General features: G+C 41.7%; 1 protein-coding gene across 1 annotated transcript in view; it reads right to left on the bottom strand.

Annotated features, from left to right (window-relative positions):
- Positions 1–15,565, bottom strand: part of CEP192 (centrosomal protein 192) — a 108,296-nt gene that overhangs the window by 22,942 nt on the left and 69,789 nt on the right. The window contains exons 32-37 of the mRNA XM_056126924.1: positions 10,880–10,989; positions 4,877–5,027; positions 3,778–3,941; positions 3,078–3,201; positions 1,696–1,801; positions 355–550 (exon numbers count right to left, since the gene is read on the bottom strand). Of these exons, the coding sequence (XP_055982899.1) occupies positions 355–550; positions 1,696–1,801; positions 3,078–3,201; positions 3,778–3,941; positions 4,877–5,027; positions 10,880–10,989 (851 nt within the window). The remainder of the gene's footprint in view (positions 1–354; positions 551–1,695; positions 1,802–3,077; positions 3,202–3,777; positions 3,942–4,876; positions 5,028–10,879; positions 10,990–15,565) is intronic.

The following is a 15,565-nucleotide window of genomic DNA, read 5'->3' as shown; positions in this document are numbered from 1 at the left end:
CCTCCAAATCCAGCCATAACTGATGCGACTATCGCACAGCAGGTAGGGCGTTCGCCTTACAAGCGGCCAACATGGCCGACCCGAGTTCGATTCCTCCGCCCCTCTCGGAGAGCCCGGCAAGCTACCGAGAGTATTCGATATGCCAGACACAGTAACAACAAAGTCTCCAATGGAGACGTTACTGGACCCGCTCGAGCAAATCGACGATCAACGGGAGGGCCTTTACCTTTACCTTTATCAGGATGATTACATTAGCTCCTGAATGGGGGAAATTGGTATCTGTAATAACTATGGGAAATTACAAAAATAACATAGACCATATCAGATTATTCATTGCATAACCTAATACAATACCTGAAGTGTTACCAGGTTCTGTTGTAGGAAAAGTAACACTCTTGTTTCTTATTTCAACTTTTGTGGAAGGTGGTTTTGGCAGTAATTTTGTCAGATGACTAAGAGCTCCTGTGTTCATGATTCCAAATGAGGGAGTGGAGAAACGAGTGAGTTCTTCTTGTGCCAAGTCTTCTCGAATCTGAACTTTCACAACTTTCTGAAATGAGCCAGCAAAAGAATTACACATAAATATATCTATGATATTTAGCAACAATTCTTATCTTTAAATTCCTACTTTAGATAAGAGGCCAAACAAATGAAACACAAAAAACCTTAAAAATACTTTTCAGACCTCAGAGTAAATCTTTGATTATATCCCCTCTTTCTGCCAACACCCTTTCCTTTCTTGTAGAGACAAATTAGAAACCTGACAATGACTTTCATGAGAGAAAAAGGCTTTGAGACCCCACTCTGCACTTTTTTTTAAATTTTATTTTTATAAAGTAGTTCACAATATTTGATTACATTTAATATTACATTTAATATTGCTGCTACAGAGCAATCTCACCACCAATCTCACCACCATTACACCCTCCCACCACCACATTTTGAAGGTTTCCATCCCAAACTCAACCCCTCCCCCAAAGCAGAACTGAAATAACTTATTTCATATTGTTTGTTATGAATAAACTGCTGAAAATGTTCCAAAAACTTTCCTTAGAGGAAAGTATGTGAAGACTGTTGTATTTCACCCAGGGGCCATTAAGCCCTTCTATAAGAGATTACTAATATGTTGTTGAGCCTTGTGTGCATATATATACATATATAAACATATTTCTAAGATTGGTTGCCTTCTACTTTAAACCCCATCAAATGTGGCATGCTACTCTTGAAGTATGAATGATGTGAGGTATGAGCTGCTGCGCGGCTGCATCCAGGGATAAGTTTACTCGTGGGTGAGGCTTGTCCGAAGGTATGGAGAGTGGCTGTGAGCATGACGGAGGTTGAGTTCTGGAGGTTTCTGGCTGCTGGGGCTAGGTCCCTTGGGGCGAAGGGATCTTACCTGTCCCCCTGCAGGGTGCCCCAAATGAAACTTCCTGGCCCGGGGCCCATGTATGGCATGTCATTTTATGCTCTCTTCTGAGAGAGGCCCACTCTGCACTCTTGACCAATCTCAGCCCATTCCTGGAGAATAATTCTTTCTACTCACTAATAGGAAAGCTTGATTTCAAATGCTCTCAGATCTCCATTAAATACACCTGGGGTTGAAAACACCTTCACTTCATTTCTCACTCCTGAGTACTAGTACGAACTTAAGCTGCAAAAAAGAGAAATGTTGCTAACAAACGCTTTAAAAAGTACCTTCTGTCCATTGTCACAGTGTACGTAGATCACGCCATTCCAAGGGATCATTGACTGGTTTGTGGATAAGGAGGAATTAGGACTCACAAGAATTTGTAATTTACTCCTTTAAAAAAAGAATTTAATAATGAACATGAAGAATGCTCTGTAGCAGCAATAATCACAATCTAATCCCATGGCTAACAAAAAGGTAAGTGGAGGAAACCTATCAATTAAGGGCAAATCTTATGAAAACCAACCATGCCAGGGAAATTCTATTTTAAAAGCAATTCAAAATAAAATTTTGCAGCAAAAGACCAATACTCAACAACTCTGAGCCACATGGCAATTAAGAATGATTTATAGTACAAAAGAGTAACAGCTATGAAACTGAAAGAAAAAGGAAGATGGAAAAGGAAAGAAAAATTGTTTCCTTTGTACCCAGTTGCAAATTTTTTCTGTTGTTCACAGTTACCTTCACGCATCATAGAATCCAAGAGTTTTAAATTTGGACAATGCAATCATATTTGTGATATGAAAAAAATTCCCAAGTATAAACGGTAATCTGATACACATCAAAAACAGCTGAGCAAGGTAAGTTTCCATCACTAATAGTGAAACACATGTGAAAACCCCGTCCTATCATTTCCTTATCTTTATAAACTTAATAAGTAAATGCTTAACGGATAGCAATATTTTATTACAGTGACCTAACCGTGATTTAAGCTCAGTCTTAGTCAAATAAATGCTCCTAAAATGCATACAATTTCACAGATAAATAAACTTCACCTTGGTCTTCTGCAAAACTGATCATTGCAAATATAAAGCAATTTTCAGATGAAGCCCCCTAAGAATATGTAGAGTTGTAGCTATTAAAAATCAGCAGAGGGCAGCTGCTCGTCAACATTTGGCCCCTGAGACTTACTTCTCTCTTAGGATATTCTTTGTGGAAAACAGCAAACTAGGTTACGGCTCAGATATACTAAAAATCAGGAAGTTTTTTCTTGAAATTTTATCCTTTAGACAAAACCAGGAGAACAAATGAGCCAAACCCAGTGGCTGCTGACATTTACAGACACCCCCCCACCCCCCCTAAATGTACGACTGAACTCCTTCGTTCATAATTTTGTAGGCACAGAGCCATGCCTGATGTCTCTCGCTCCAGGAAAACTTTCCCATCTCATACCTCTCTCTTTACCCTTTTAAATTAAACCACAACTGGTTGTACAAATGCAATGGCCCAAGCTTCACCTATGGTGGTCTCACAGGATCACTTGTGGCACGCTGTACCCGACTAAGCACAGTGCAAAATTCTACAGAATCAATTAAAACAACTTATTAAGCATGATACCCACACCAGCCTACGATATGACTAGCACCCAGAAAAAGGAAGTCACACTTACTCTGGAGAGATAAATCCATGCTGCGGAGTTACTGTAAGGCAATGTGCTGGCCAGTACAGCTCAAATCTCAGTAACCTAGTAGAATGATTTAAAATCTGGAAATGCCCCGTCCTTGCCAGGTCACCTAGGATTTATCAGATAAACCAAGTATTACTAAACTTACATTTAGCACTAGTAGAAAGGCCAAATGTAAACAGCAAAAATAAATTATACTAGTGTGTTATTGAGGAATTTCAAATCCCTGGTAAGCCAAGACCATTTGCTTACTCCTGGAAAAGTATCATGGTACTGAAAAAAAGTGCCAATCCTAAACAAAATCAGAAAGAAAAAGGAAATTCAGAAGTAAGTAGTTATCACCGACCTCACCTTGGAGCCATATACAGGTACAAAATTTGCTCCTACTCTAAAACCACACCATACAGAACAACAGAGGCCATTGCCCAGTGAGCACTATGGGGCAGGGAATGTGGTGGAGGGAAGGGTCGGCCATAGGAGGGCTGGGAGTTAACTGAGGAACGCAGCCTTACAGGCCTCTGGTTAAGAACCCTGCTCTGAACAAGTCTGAGCCAGGCCTCTAGGCCAGTGCTGTGGCGGTCACTGAGGCAGGACATCCATCTGTATAACCAACAAGAGTCCCAGAAGCAGAAGGACAGCTTGGGTTCCCAGGGGGCATTTCAGCAGAACCAGCCCAGATACTCACTTGGAGACGGGACCACCAAAATTAGGTGTTCAGGTTGGACAGTCAACGTTTCTTCAGGGTCAGACTTATCCTGAGGCGGGTGAACAGCTTGAGAAAGTGGAGAGCCTTGAGGACCTTTAACCGGTAAAACATCCAAGGAAATACTGCCACCATGTTTCCCGGAACTGTCAGATGAAGAGGAAAGGAGTGTGCAAATGAGAGAAATGAAACATGAGGAAAAGCAGATTACATCACGGTTTTATTAATTTTTCATAAATTAACATTTATATAAGACTAAAAATATCACTATCACCCCATTGTTCATCGATTTGCTCAAGCAGGCGCCAGTAACGTCTCTATTCCTACCTGTCATGTGCTAGTGTAGCCTGATGGCATATTGGGGGCTCTTTCAGGATCAGAGGAATGACGACCATCATTGTTACTGTTTTTGGCACATCGCGTATGCCACGGGTAGCTTGCTATGCTCTGCCATAACTAAAAATATACTGTGTATTTTTAAGTGAATAAAAATCCTTCACAAATACTGTATACACTAATTATATAAATGGTAAAAAAAATGTCATTTTGGTCAAATAGTAAGAAACTTTAACTAGAACACTCAGTTAATTTCTTCCTGCTCCTGATGTCTGCATACCATCTGAAGTTTCAAAGAATTACTAGACCACTACCCAATATGAAGAATTTAAAGAAACTGAAAAACTCTGAATGGAGCCTAAACTACAATAGTATACATGAATATTAATATCTTAATGCCCTATTCTTGATGGGCTTACCATGGGCCTGTATGAAAGCATTTAGGGAATTTAAAAGTTAGCAGGCCTTCACTTTACTCATAAATGGCTCAGAAGTTACAAATACTTTTTTTTAAAAAAAGGCAAATGTGACAATATGTTATATAACAAAGTTAAGTCTGAAGTAGATGAAATATACTGTATATCATTTAAAAATTTTTCTTGGAGTGTGAAATTATTTCAACTTAAACTGAAAAATAAAGGTGAAATAATAAACATTTTGTAACAAAAATAAAAGCGGAGCGGGAAAGATCAACTCTAATTTGAATCAAATCATCTCAAAATCTGATGAAAGGCTTTAATCTTACCTTTGAGATTCTAAACTAGCTCTGGTGGAAAACTTTACAAATTCTCTTCTGGAAACAGAATCTTTAAATTCTCCAATTACTGAAAGCACCATTTTACGCATATTTCCATAAAAGAGCTGGATGTCATTAGGTCGCTGGGGAAAATCATACACTGAAACAGAAAATAATATTTGAGATAAATAAGCTTTATATAATCACTCAGTATTCATAAACTTAAAGAGTGCCCCAGCAATGTTATATTCCTGGGTGAGAAGTAGCGTTTTGGGGGTATGGTGCCACCAGCAGGTCAATCTGTACCTGTGAGGCAAGTGCATCAGCAGCCTGATGGCGCCTTCAGACTTCCAAATATCCCAAAATTGCTGCTGTGCCTTTGGCCAGACCCCAAAAACTTGGGGCAAAGTTTACCAAGAAAGTAAACAGCCAAAAGTTAGGTATGTGGGAGACACACACACAAACCACCATCGGCTCAGCTATATAATTGGAGGCATGGTCTCTCTGGTTCCTGATTGAACTGCTTAATGGCCATGATCCCTGGGACTCAGAAACAAATCTCGAAACCCAACGGCATTTGGCAGAAATGCGTCGGTCCAGTCCCTATAGTAAGTTACAGGAGCTGGGCCACCCCAGGTGGGAATAGGTTTCGTGCCTTCGCCTGTTCCCCCTGGAGGCCTAGTGGTCACCATCTTCCAGAGGCCACTGAACAGTCAGGTTTGGGCCCGCAGTGACGAGACACGTGGGGCCTCATGGGATGGGGGTGGAGCTAGCCCTGTCCTCCCTGTCCCAACAAGACCCCGAGTATCCGCCCATGAATGGCCTCTCTGGCTCCTGATCAAGCTGCTTAACGGCCATGATGCCAGAGACTCAAAACAAATCTCTAAACGCAGCAGCATTTGGCAGAAATGCATCGAGACTGCACAGTAGGTTACTGTTGCCGGGCCACCCCAGCGGGGAAATGGTGCTGTCCCTCCGCCTGCTCCCCCTTGGCAGCTCGGTGGCCGCCATCCGCCAGAGGCCACTGGACAGTCAGGTTTGGGCCCACAGTGACAACACACGCGGGGCCTCACGGAATGGGTGTGAAGCCAGCCTCTTCCTCCTCACCCCAACGAGAACCAAGTTGCCGCCAACGACTGGCCTCTCTGGCTCCTGATCAAGATATTTAATGGCCATGATTCAAGAGACTCAGAAACAAATCGCAGAACCCATCAGCTTTTGGCAGAAATGCATCCAGTCCCTGCAATAGGTTACCGGCACTGGGCCACTCCAGGTGGGAATAGGTTTCGTGCTTTGGCCTATTCCCCCTGGCAGCCCAGTGGCCGCTATCCTCCAGAGGCCACTGGACAGTCAGGTTTGGGCCTGCAGAGATGAGACACGCGGGGCCTCATGGGATGGGGGTGGAGCCGGCCCTTTCCTGCCCGTCACAACGAGACCCTGAGTTGTCGCCCACAAACCTCTCTGGCCCTGATCAAGCTGCTTAACAGCCATGATCCCAGAGACTCAGAAAGAAATCTTGAAACCAGCGGCTTTTGGCAGAAATGCATCTGGACTGCGCAGTAGGTTACTGTCACCGGGGCACCCCAGGGGCGAAAGGGTGCTGTCCCTCCACCTGCTCTCCCTTGGCGGCTCAGTGGACGCCATCCGCCAGAGGCCATTGGACACTCAGGTTGGGGCCTGCAGTGACGAGACAGACGGGGCCTCACGGGATGGGGGTGGAGCCGACCCTTTCCTCCCCACCCCAACAAGACCCTGAGTTGCCGCCCACGAACGGCCTCTCTGGCTCCTGATCAAGCTGCTTAATGGCGATGATACCAGAGACTAAGAAACAAATCTTGGAAGTCAGTGGCTTTTGGCAGAAATGTGTTCGGACCCCGCAGTAGGTTACTGTCACCAGGCTATTTCAGGGGGAAAAGGGTGCTGTCCCTCTGCCTGCTCCCCCTAGGCGGCTCAGTGGCCGCCATCCTCCAGAGGCCATTGGACAGTCAGGTTTGGGCCATCACTAAGGGCCATCATCCAAGAGACTCGGAACAAATCTCGGAACCCAGCAGGTTTCGGCAGAAATCCCTCCAGACTTAATTGTTAAAATTTCAAAATTTCAAAATTGTGCGGCCACTACTGCAGCCACACAACATCATGTTATTCATAACTAGCAATAGAAAACAACTTGTCTACTGTTGCCTTTTCAGCAGATCTGAGTGTTGGGGTAAAATCCCAAATAATAATGGTGGGTCTGGTGTCAAAATATTGAATGTAATCAAAATAGAGAGTAATGTGGAAATCATCTGCCCCACAGGTAGGGGGAGGGTGTAGGATGGGGGTATACTGGAGTATTGGGGGGTGGAGAATGGGCCTTGGTGAAGGTACAGGTGTTTCATTGTATGACTGAGACTTAAACCCGAAAGCTTTGTAACTACTCTCACGGTGATTCAATAAATGAAATTATAAAACATGAAAAAAAAAAAGGTGGAGTTCATGCCCAATTCAATCAGCTAATCAGTGGCTGAATAAATAGCAGTACTACTACATTAAAAAAAAAAAAAGAAGTAGTGTTTTATTCTTAATGATGATGACAGCGTGAAGTGGACACAGCAGCTCAGCCTCATGTCCGGCTCTTGCCCTAGACCAGAATGCTGCTAACTTATCTCTGACCTTCGCCAATTCAGTCTTCTTAAGTATAATATGGAGTGACAATCTACTCAGGGGTTGCTGTGAGCATATGGAATAAGTGTATTTATGAAAGGCATGTGGTAACAAGCATGTGTATAAATGCATACTGTGGCCAGATCCTGTTCTAATTTCTTTGTGTATAGAAACCTAGTTTCAAAACTCTGAGATAGGTATATTCTTACCTCAAAGATGAAGAATCTGCAGCACAGAGTCAAAGGGATACAATTTATAAGTGGTAGTTCACAGATACTGCAATTCATGCAAACCTAAAAACTAGGCCGCTCTACAAACTAAATATTGTAGGCAGATAAATTTTTATTATCTGTATTGCAAACTTTATAGGGAAGGCCTAACAGGGGAGGGGGGGGGGAGGGAGGGAGAGGGAGAGAGAGAGAGGGAGAGAGAGAGAAAGAAACAGAGAGAGAGAGAGAGAGAGAGAGAGAGATGCTTGTGAGAGAGAGAGAGAGAGAGAGAGAGAGAGAGAGATGCTTGCCATTGTGGCAGGCAGTACAATGGGGTGCGGGAGGGAAACTGGGACCATTGGTGGTAGAAAAAGTACATTGGTGAAGGGATGTGTGATGAAACCTTATATGACTAAAATCCCATCATGAACATTTGTAAATGTGTATATTACTGTGATTCAATTAAAAAAAAATAAATTAGAATCTGGTGACCATGAGCTTCTACAAGCATGGCTCTGGCATGCGGGTCCCAGGACATTTTTTCCAAACTGCAATGGAGCCACCCCGGCTCCCAGGCAACTTCTGATTACGGAAGTCATGCCCATAACTCACCCCCCAGCACCATCTTACAGCACACAGCAACAAAAAAGAAAACCGGCTGTAGGATCCCACAGCTCCCGGAGAATGCTACGGGCCCCAGAACCGATATCACCGGGAGGTCCCAGATGGGGTAGGTGCTGCCGTTCCGCCTTCTCCAGATGGAATCCCGGTGACCATGAGCTTCTACAAGCATGGCTCTGGCATGCGGGTACCAGGACATTTTTTCCTAACCGCACGGCATGCAAAGTGATCAATGGAAAGTAAATCATCCAACACAACACCCAGAAGGAGAGAGAGAACAAAGGGGAATGCCCTGCCACAGAGGCAAGGTGGGATGGGTGGGATGGGGGGTGGGAGGGATACTGGGATCCGTGGTGGTGGGAAATGGGCACTGGTGGAGGGATGGGTATTTGATCATTGTATAATTGAAATCCAAGCACAAAATTTTTAAGTTTACAACTGTACCTCATGGTGTCTCACTAACAAAAATTAGAAAAAATAAATTAAAAATAAACATTTCATTCATTCATTCATTCATCATCCTGTTAATCGTCGATTGCCTCGAGCAGGCCCCAGTAACGTCTCTTTCATCCTAGCCCTGAGATTATATTCAAGGCTTTTTAGGAGAATGAGACCCATCATTGTTACTGGTATTTGGCATATTTGGTGCGCCACGGGGAGTTTGCCAGACTCTGCCCTGTGGGCAGGCTATATTCGATAGCCTGCAAGTTTGTCCAGAGTAGGAATGAGATAATGAGAAATATAAAAATAGAAAAATAAACATTGTAGGTAAATTAAAATATTACTGGAGCTGCACATCTCTCTATCAAAGCATAAAACGAAAAAATTTATACAAGCTATACAGAGATTAAAAATTACAAAAAAATGGAAATCTAAATTTCAAAAACACACAGTGTCATTTTAAATTGATAACAATCAAAATACCCAACCATTAAGTCAACTGCTAAAAATATGCTACTAAGCACGTATTTGGAAGAGGGTAAAATACTTGTGATTGCAGTATATTCTAGCAAATATTACTCAAATTGTTCAAATAACCATAAGTTCAACTGCAACAGACATATCGGTGAACTATTAACCAATACAAAACAGGCGGAACTGACTCTTCCCATAGCTGAGAGATGCTGCTCCAGACAATACAAAAATTCTCTCAAGGAAGCCAGTAATCCTGAGGGGAAAGTTGTCACTCCCCATTTGATCTCAAATCTCAATTCAATCCTGTCTTTGATGGGTGACATCATCAGCAGGTTATTTGAGTTCTTGATTGAAATTGTCCCTGAGTGCAGAACCAGGAGTAAGCCTGAACACTGGCCAGCTGTGACCCAAACACAAATAAAACATTCCATTATTCTTGGATCTCTAGATTAAAATCTCACTTCTTGCTATTATATGCAATACTGGAAAATCTATTATATGCAATATAAGAAAATCTGCTCAGATAATTTTATATGTCTGAATATCCACATATATTTGTCACTGAGGGATCACTCCTATCGTTGCTCAGGGAACCACATAGAGCCTGGAATTGAACCACTGTTAACTACATACAAGCTAACAGTGAACAAGCTCCTGTTGTTCATCGATCTGCTCAAGCGGGCCCAGTAACGTCTCCATTGTGACACTTGTTACTGTGTTTGGCATATCAAATACGTCACGGGTAGCTTGCCAGGCTTTGCCATGAGGGCGAGATACTCTCAGTAGCTTGCCAGGCTCTCCAAGGGCGTAGGAATCGAACCTGGGTCAGCTAGGTCAGCTGCGTTCAAGGCAAACACCCTACCCACTGTGCTATTGCTCCAACCCGCATATATTTGTATCAGTAATAAATATTAGATATTTGAATTGTTTAGATCCAACAGGGAAACAGATTGCAGAAATTCCACACCATCTATTTTAGGTTATGGAAGGAGTGGACATTTGGGTCACACTGGGTCATGCTCAGGGCTTGCTTCTGACTCTTTGCTGAGGGATCACTCCTATCGTTGCTCAGGGAACCACATAGAACCTGGAATTGAACCACTGTTAACTACATACAAGCTAACCCCTATACTCTTTCCACCCCTTATTTTGGGGGTCACATACTACACGTTCCCATATACACATTCACTACTTCCTGCATGAGTTGTAAAGTAAGCATAACAGCAAACAAAATTCAAATAAAATAGCGGAAAAGCAAATGGCAAATGAAATTCAAAGTTTATAATCATTAAATTCTAAATAGTAATTCATTTGAGTTTAGTAAGAGATCTACTCATAGAAGAGATGCAATAATATCTAACCTATACATAGAAGAACTCTCATTTGACCTCATAACAACCCTGCATGAACAAGAAGTTCAAAAAGGAAAGTTTCAGCACAGAACCCATACAATCACATCATAGAGCTATGCCCTAATCCAGCCTAATGCCATTATCTACACTTAACGCTCTTGAAATCGATGAATCTAAATAATACTACAAATGATCCATGTCATTTGATTTCTGAAAATTCTTAATTTCGAGGAGAAAAATTAAAACTGTTTAAAGTATGTTTGAGTTCTTACCTTCAGTTACAAGTAGCTCATCTTCAAATGTTTCAGCAAAATCAATGTTATGTAGCATGTTGTTTTCTGGAAGTATTTGTTCTAGAATCTCTGGTTTATGCAACAGGGCTCTGTCAATAGATTTTTATTTGAATGTGGTCCCATATATAAAATTATCTTAATAATATTTTTAAACGTTTTTAAAAATTAAAAAAAATCATGAATTAGTTACGAAATTATTTATGATGAGTTTCAGGTGCATAGTGTTTCACCAATCCCTTCACCAGTACCCACTTCCCTCAAATCCTACAAATAGCATGAATGCATTTGTTCATCTTAGACCCTAATATAAGCAAGTTTAAAAAGATGATGTTTTGGAAGTTCCTTTGTTTTTAATTTCCTTTTCATATTGTTTTATTATTTTTAATTTTTTTATTGTAGAAAGTAGTTCACAATATCTGATTATACTTAATATTCAAACACCAATTTCACCACCATTACACCTTCCCACCACCATATTTCAGATGTTTTCAACCCAAACCTCAACTCCTGCTCCAAAGCAGAACCGAAATAATATATTTTGTATTGTTATAAAAAACGCTGGAGGCTGGAGTGATAGTGTTTGCCTTGCACGCGGCCAATCCGGATTCGATTCCCAGCATCCCATATGGTCCCCTGAGCACTGCCAGGTGTAATTCCTGAGTGCAGAACCAGGAGTAACCCTGAGCATTGCTGGGTGTGACCCAAAAAGCAAAAAACAAACAAACAAACAAAAAAAAACCCGCTGAAAATACTACAAAAAGGTTTCCTTAGAGGAGAGCGTGTGAAGATTGTTGTATTTCACCAACGGGCCATTAGCCCTTCTGTAGGGTAAAACTTTTTTGTCCTTCCTCAGGTAGCTTAGATTTATCGGGTCACACCCATCCCAGTCTCATTCTTTTGTTTATTTGTAACTACTTCTCTATGCTCTCTTCCCCAAACAGTTAATCAGCTTATTCCCCTAATCAATTTCTGTTAATTTGTAAGGTTAGATCTTTCTAGAACACTGAACTTATATTGTAAGTTAATATTGCCTTTCTCCTCTATGTCTTTTGAATAGTTTACCTTAAAGCAATGTCCTTTTGTATCGACACAAGAAGACAATATATGCTTTTGTAACTTGGGATTTAACTGGCTCCGAATATTATTCATTCCTGGGCATCTGCTTTCTCAACTTAAGCCTCAGTTGCCCTCACTTCCTAGCGCCCCCAAAAGCAGAGTCCCGACGAGGGACAGGATGGAACCAGGGCAAGTGGTAAGCTATGTGCTACCCTGGCATCGAGATAGGCCTGGCCAAAGTGCCACAATTCTTAACTATAAGTTAAGAGGTTGATCATGACAAATGCTGTGATGATCCAAAAGTAATGACGAGACTATGACGCTGCTGGGATAGCAAAGACTAATCTGGTCTGAGCACTGTAGTCTGAGATAGAGATGACCCCAGGAGAGCAATTTTATAAGCTTAATGCATCTCTGTGTCCATACAAAATGATTAATATTATGAGTGCTTATATTGTTGGACAAGGAGAGGAGAAACACCACCTTGGGTGGGTGGTCCTGCTGAAAGAGAATCTGTCCTAGAAGCAGCATCCCCTCAGGGGAAGAAGTTTAACCCTACTGATTGTGACCACACCTATGTGTAAGCCCAGCCCCTCAAGGTTGTGGGGATTTAACTTGACTGTAATGATGGGTCTCATTCTCCTAACCCTGAAAGAACCTTGAATATGGCACTTTTTAAAAAATCTCAAGGCTAGGACGAAGGAGATGTTACTGGGGCCTGCTCGAGGCAATCGACAAACAACAGGATGGTCCTGATAGTGATCGTAAGAGGGGGCTAGGAGAGAAGATCAGGATCAAGATACAGAGCCAGAGCCAGGAAAGAGGGGTTCCAGATCAGGGGCCGAGAGAGGAGAGAGAGAAACAGAAGTGAACAGGGATGAGAATGGAATAAACAGCATCTGATCCATCAACTGGCGTGGCCCTCACTTCCTCAGCTGTGTGCTTCAGGGCCCAGGCCCACCCCGAACGTGGGCGGCTAGGGGCAGAGCCATTGGGGCCTTCCCCTGGCCGCCCTTAAAGATTTTTACACCCTTCTATAAGAGATGACTAACATATTGTTGAAGGTTGAGTCTTGTATGCTTTTATACACACACACACACACACACATGCCTGTAGAAAAAAAATATTCCCCTCTAAGACTGGTTGTCTCCTACTTTGAATCCCATCAAATGTGGTGTTATACTCTTGGAGTATGGGTAGGATGTGTGGTATGAAGTGTCGTGTGGTAGCAAATGCGGCCACATGGTTGGACAGTCCTTTGAAAAGTGATACATGGTAGTATATAATTACCAATTTTATTTTGATGTTATCGAAACAGAACTACAGAGCAAGAGAAGAGAGAGGAATAAAATTAGATTCTTTTCAGGTTTTACATTTTCATAATTTTTAATAATCTGTCATAATTAGAAACTTGTCTCAGGAAAAAATATGCCAAGAAAATGATACAAATCAGACGGGAATTAAACTATCATGTATCTTTGGTTATTTCTCCTCTTGCAGAGAATCTTTGTGATAAGAGAACTAAAAATTTTTCCTGTAATATTCAAATTTTCAGAAGAAATTTTGTTACTAGAAATTTTTAGCAGAGTTGTTCAAAAATATTCTGTGTCTATGCCCAATAGAGAAAACAAATAAAACAAAATGCCTATTAGCCTAATTTCTCCGAATATTAATTTTAATTCCTAAAATACTCAACTGCAAATAAAATCACCTTCAAAGTTGAGTAGTATGCCTGAACATACAAATAGAAAATGAACATCAAAATTCATTTTAGGTACACCCCCACCCCCAAACTGTGAGTTAATGACTTCCTGCAAACAAATGAAACACCTTGAGCTTTATTTGTTTTATGTGCAAATTCTCTAAACTAGGAAACTGTAGGATAACACTGGTTTGTCCTTTCTCCCTTGCCACAGGGAGCTTAGGTTTATTGGGTTACCCCCAACAGTGCTCTTGAGTCACTCCCATTTCTTTCCTTATCTTTCCTACCTCTTTGTGCTCTGCTTCCACAACCACTCTATCACCTTTTCCCTCTAATCAGACTCTGTTAACTTGTAAGGTCAGATCTTTCTAAGGACATTGAACTTGTATTACAAGTTAAATATTGCCTTTCTCCTTCCCTTATGTCTTTTGCATAGTTACTACAGAATAATGTTCTTTTTGTATAGACACAGGAAGACAGTTAATATTCTGCTTTTTTGTAACTTGGGAGTTAACTGACTCCAAATAATAGTCACTCCTGGGCATCTGCTTTCTCAATTTATGCCTCAGTTGCCCTTAGTTCTTAGCACCCCAAAAGCAAGGTCCCGACGAGAGACTGGATGGCCCAGGGCAAGCTGTGAACTACCCTGGCATCGAAATGGGCCAGGTCAAAATACCATAATACCTTAACTATAAGTTAAGAGCATGATCATGAACAAATTCTGTCATAATCCAAAAAGTAACAACTGAATTAGGACCCTGCTAGGATTAGGAAAGACTAATCTGGCCTGAGCACTGTAGTCTGAGATCTATAGCGAGATGGCCCCAGGAGAGCAATCCCATAAGCTTAAAGTATCTCTTACTATGTCCATACAAAATGACTAATATTATAAATGTTTATATGTTTTTTGGGCTAAGGAAAGGAGAAACACACCCATTGGTGAAATTTCACTCCTGGGTGGGTTGTCTTACTGAGTTTGCCCTAGAAGCTTTCCCTGAGAGAAGGACTTTACCTCTGCTGATTATATGACCACACCTACATGTAATTATTACCCCAACCTGCATGATTTGGGATTTAACTAAGGCTATAAGAGTAGGCTGAGGGAAGTAGATGCAGAAGGAGAATCCAGGAGAAGTATGAAGGAGCAGGATCCAAGAGGAGGATGAGAGGGATCGAGGAAAGAGAAGATCCGGGGGAGAATGGAGATGAGATTGGAATAATCTGTAGTTGATACCAACTAGCCTGGCCCTCATTCCCTCCTTCGTCTGCCTATCGCCACTGGCCACTCCAGGTGGGGGAAGCAGTGTGAGAGACCCACTGTGGCCATTCGTATTTATTTTTTGATTACACAGGAAACAAAATCAGTAATACAAGAAGTTTGAATTCAGCATATAAGCATATCACCAATGTTTAAATCACATCTAGACATAAATTTGATAATGCTTCCAATTAATCTATATTTTAATTGGTGTACCACATTTTCTAGACTTGGCTAGTTGCATTAAATATCCTACACATTTCTAGTATCACTTGATCCTTTTAAATAATTCACAATATTCCTAAAAAATTCCAAGTAATGTGTGTTTATTCAATATACTATTTCAGAAATCTTACATCTTTTCTAAAATCGATGGTCCTAACACAGTCTGAGGCTCATATTTGAGTAAACAGAAAGAGGATTAATGTGTGTCTCAAAAAGAAGATACAGTGAGTGAGAGAGCTCGGGCTCCAGAGATCCAGAGTCAGAGCCAGAAGGAGAGAGCTTCCAAGACTGGGGCCCAGGAGAGAAGGAGGCAGAGAAAGACAGGAGTGAAGAGGATTGGAATAAACTACTATTGATATAGACCGGCCTGGCCCCCGTTTTTTCTTCCGTCTGCCCTTGGCCAACAGCCGTTCCGATCCAGGCC

Source organism: Sorex fumeus, unplaced genomic scaffold (genome assembly GCF_029834395.1).
Source record: "Sorex fumeus unplaced genomic scaffold, SorFum_2.1 ptg000063l, whole genome shotgun sequence".
Taxonomy (NCBI): Eukaryota; Metazoa; Chordata; class Mammalia; order Eulipotyphla; family Soricidae; genus Sorex; species Sorex fumeus.
Note: the sequence above shows the minus strand (reverse complement) of the source record. Positions and strands in the feature narration are given on the sequence as shown.